Source organism: Acanthisitta chloris, unplaced genomic scaffold, assembly GCF_000695815.1.
Source record: "Acanthisitta chloris isolate BGI_N310 unplaced genomic scaffold, ASM69581v1 scaffold8496, whole genome shotgun sequence".
NCBI lineage: Eukaryota > Metazoa > Chordata > Aves > Passeriformes > Acanthisittidae > Acanthisitta > Acanthisitta chloris.
The window spans coordinates 1-4,523 of NW_008678683.1; the positions used below are offsets into that span (position 1 = coordinate 1).

General features: G+C 38.1%; 1 protein-coding gene across 2 annotated transcripts in view; it reads left to right on the plus strand.

The window, feature by feature from the left end:
- The first annotated feature begins 415 nt into the window (after window positions 1-415).
- Window positions 416-4,523, plus strand: part of ZDHHC14 (zinc finger, DHHC-type containing 14) — a 92,090-nt gene continuing 87,982 nt past the window's right edge. For both annotated transcript variants that reach the window (XM_009076992.1, XM_009076993.1), the window contains exon 1: window positions 416-919. In XM_009076992.1, coding sequence (XP_009075240.1) covers window positions 669-919 — 251 coding nt within the window. In that variant the 5' untranslated portion in view covers window positions 416-668. The remainder of the gene's footprint in view (window positions 920-4,523) is intronic.

Sequence of the window (4,523 nt, forward strand, 5' to 3'; positions counted from 1 at the left end):
GGAAGAGGAGAGCTCCAAGCGTCCCTCGGCAGCCGGAGTTGCAGCCTGGTTCCTTACTTGCCTTTTTTGTTTTTACCCCCTCCCTTTAATGATTTGTTCCGCGTGTCTCTCGAGGGAACGTCTTAGGAATGGTCATTTTTAGCAGTGAAATCTGCTGGCGCAAAGGAGGATTATAACAAATCTCTATGAATGATAGACTCGATTGCTTAAACCTTGCCTTGACCAACCTTCTGACCCTCGGAGAGAGCTCTCAGGGTGTGCGTGGGAAGGAAAAAGAAATCCTCCCATTTGAAAATAAACTTGAAAAAAAAAGACTCATTTTTTTTGGAGCGCCTAGCTGCTTTATAATTACTTTTTTTTTCTTTTTGTCTTGTTTTGTGATAAGTTGTTTTGAAAAGGATTGTCCTACATGATCGTTTTGTAACTGGTGGAGGAAGGAAGGATCCCTCTCCAGCGTTTCTGATGTGACAGCTTTGGTTTCTGAGGAGTTAACTGGTGTTTGCATGATACACCTATTGCTAGTCTGGTAGCAGACTTTTCATTGCTTTATTTGCTTTTTTTATTAACTGGGGCTGGAGGAGAGGGTTATCTTGGCCAGAAGAATATTTGCACATATATATATTGTATATATTTTTGGTGGGGTTCTCCCCACATTTTATTCTCTCTTGATGACTCCTGGAGGTGGTAGTGGGCCCATGAAAGACTGTGAATACAGTCAGATCAGCACACACAGCTCTTCGTCTCCCATGGAGTCTCCCCATAAGAAAAAGAAATCAGTTCCTAAGAGAAAATGGGAGGTTTTTCCTGGAAGAAACAAGTTCTTCTGCAATGGGAGGATCATGATGGCTCGACAGACTGGAGTCTTCTACCTGACTCTTGTTCTCATCTTGGTCACCAGTGGACTCTTCTTTGCATTTGAGTAAGTGACATTAAAGTCTTCATCTCTTCCTTCTCTTCCTCTAGTTACTTATTTTCTATCTGAAGGCAAAATAAGCATTTTTATGTAGGTGTCATAGAGAATGCTTACTGAATTCAGCTAATGTTGGTTTATATAATTGAAAATAAGATCTGATGAGATGCTGAGGGATGTGTGATACTGTTTGGGTCATCATCCTGTGTGGAAAACTGATGATTGAGGTTGTAGTGAATTCATATCACAGGTTTCCAGCTCTTGCTGATGTTGCAAGAGGAGTGTAAATCGGCAGGTTTGGGATGGCCAGGAAATGATGTAGCCTCTTGCCTCTCAGTTACTCTGAGAATCAAAACTGGCAGGTGCAAAAATACTTGACATCATTTAATAGCTTATAGATGAGAATTCCAACTGAGGAGATAAAAAAAAAAAGCTGTACAATTTTGCATGTACGTAGCTTTCCACCGCTAGGTAACAGCATTACTTTCTGTTTCTGATGATAACTTGTATGTGAGTTTGGTCTTAGTTTAAGCTATGTTTGCTTTGGAGGCTGCTTGGGGTTTTTTTAAGCAAGCTTCTGGTGTCCTCCTAGAGCTTTTTTCTCTGTTGCTCTGAATTTTCAGGAGCCCTTTGTATCTATATAAGTGAACACAGTGACAGCAAATCAAATACACTGATTTTAGCACTTACATTGAAGTGGTGAAATTAACTATGTCTAGCAATAAAGAGTTAGGCATAGCAATAAACTATATTGCTCATATCATTTACTTATTTTTATTGAAGCACCAAGTATGAAGATGTTTACATTGCTGAAACACTTGCTGTAACAATAATTGAATTATTTTTAAAGAGTTAGTGCTACTTTACCTATTTTAAATTATTATAGATTGATTTGTGGCAGGAAAAAATAATCTTCAAATTACTTAATTCTTGACTATAAACTGTTGTTTATAACTAAGTTTCAGTGCTTCCTCCAGGAATTCTGTTTGCTTTGCTGAGTGATAGGGTTGAAAAACAAAGGTCCTTCATTATTTGGTGTCTTCAAGCAAGAAGATAGTGACATGAACAAACCCTAAATTTTACCAGTTAAATGCAGACCATCTTAACATACTGGTAGTAGTAAAGAAGGTAAAAATACTCAGCAGTTAACCAGTGGCTGAATGTATATGTGTGGAAGGCAGATGGGTTGTCACTAGTGAGTTCCAGATTACTTTAGAGGGATTTATTAATTGTAAGTCTTCTGCAGACATTATGAAGCCACTTGAACATCGTTTGAGTAGTTGAAATAACATGGTCAGTGATGGTATCCACGTACTGCAAGTGTGTTTACTTTCCCAGTTTTAAAGGGTATTAAGGGTGTAACCAGATAGTATTGCATCAGGACTGGGTGCTCTCTTTGCTGTTTGCCATGATTAGGCCTGGTTTAGGAAAGCTTTTCTGTGTGGGCTGACACCTGCATCTGTGTGCAGCCTCATCACCTTCAGCACGGCCTCTGAAGGCAAGTGCTGGAGTTCTGCAAATGCCAGAACATAAATGTAGGATCAAAGCTGTAATGTTTTATAATCGTGATTGTAAAGCTGATTTATTAAGCCACCATTTGCAGTTTATTTATATGTTTTAACACTTTATCCTTCAGAGATAAATTTTCTCTGCAGCTGCATGATTCAGAACTGCTAAAGCAGGATGAGCTGCTAGCTGTTCATCACCTTCGGATTTCATTACTACTGTGTGTTATGTGCTCTACCAGAGTTGAGCACTGCAACTTCTGCCATGTCTTTGGGATTATTTGCAGTGTAACCATATGCGATTGACATTTTTAGTCAAGCTACAGAATTCTGATATATAATTAGTGCTTATTCTAACTGGCAGTCTAGAAGCAGGGTGGAATCTTTGGCTTTATATAACTATATAAATTTTCTCTGTGTGTGCTGGTCTTGAGTCATTCTTGTATCACTTGCAGTCTCCTTTTAAGGGAAATCTAAGTAGAGGATGGCAATGGTATTTCATTTTTATAATAATAAGGTAGATCGTGGCCTTTAGAAAGCACTTGCACTGAAAAATTATTACTCATCCTCTGAAGGGTAATTAAAAACCCTAACCTAAAGACTATGAGAATGGTGTTTTCGTGAATGTTTGTGATGTTTAAGCTGCAGAAGGTTGTTAATGTTAGAAAAAGAGGGAACTCTCTTATTAATAAGTGTTACTTTGAAGCAGGTTCTAATTGTGCCTGTTCCGAGTAATGTGAAGTTGCTATTTATTGATCAGTTGATAGCATCCTGAGTTGTTGTGTCACTGCCGTTATTTGGCTGGTTTGGTTATGACGCTCCTCTTTAACCAGCTGTTTATTGAATGTGACAGAAATGGCTTTCAGTCCTTTGTGTACGTGTGGAGCAAAGTAGTTTTTAAATGGACATGTGCCTTCTGCGTCTGAACTGTAAGGTCAAACCGTCATTGAAGAGAAAGATACCCTGTATGTTCTTGGAATTGTTTGGTCTTTTTGCTACAGTTGAAATAAATTATTTTGTTCCGTTTGGATTTGGAAACTGGAAAATAGGTACTCATGGTCCAAGGCATTCACTCATGGTTTTTTGTATTCCCCGGTTTCAGGCAGTGAAGAGGGGAAGTAGGAAAGAGATTACTTTGACAGCTAATTCCTGGGAAAGCATCATACTAACATAAACAGTTGTCTTTTATCCATTGGCTTCCTTTGTTCCTCCAATGTGATTTCCCTGCTTCCTTTTATTTTACTCTTGACACCCATTTATCCAGAGCTGTATCTCACGTGCTTTGGAATTCTCTCCAGGGAAGAAATATGTTTCTCTGAATAAACAAATCCTAAGTCTCCAAAAGCAAACATATGTCATACATCTCGACCTGTATAACTTTTGACATTGAGCCATGCCTTTGTAATCTTTGTTTCTGCATATTTACGCTTCTCTGATTTTTCCTGCCTACTTTTTCCAGCTCCTTATTTCAGCTGGTTTTATTCCTTTCTCTCTTTTGGCTTTTATCTCTCTCATACTCCCAAGTATCTCACCACTTCTTCCTTTTATCATTTCACTCCTCTTTTTTGTTTTCAAAGAGCTGAGCCAGAATTTGTTTAAAGGAAAAACAGCAACAAACTTTGAGCTTTCAAGCAGGTAAAATATTTATGGTTCCTGCCTCCTCCCCTTCCAGTGGAAGAGAATGCAAATAACAAAGTTTTATTTCTGTGACTTGTCTATTAAATGTCGCATGAATGATTGCAAGCACTTTTGTGCCCTAAGAGGGATGTTGTGCTTGAGTTCTTCTTAAAAATTATGCCCTATTTGTAAATGCTTAGGATAAGATGCCACAAATTATTGAATTTGTCTTTAACATTTGGGTATGTTATTTTATCTTGGAAACTTTTGCTAACTCTAACCTGGTGATTTTTTTCTGGTTTTTTTTTCCCTTGTAAATTTGGCCTTGTGTTACACTTTCTTTTTTACCTTTACCTTGCCCCATTACACAGACATGGAAATTTTTTTAAGTATTCAGCATTTATTTATCAAGGTAGCTGCATGAAAAGCTTAGAGAACAAATTCCTTTCCCCGGAGCAAAGATAACATCTGTGTAACTGAAGGGCAGATCT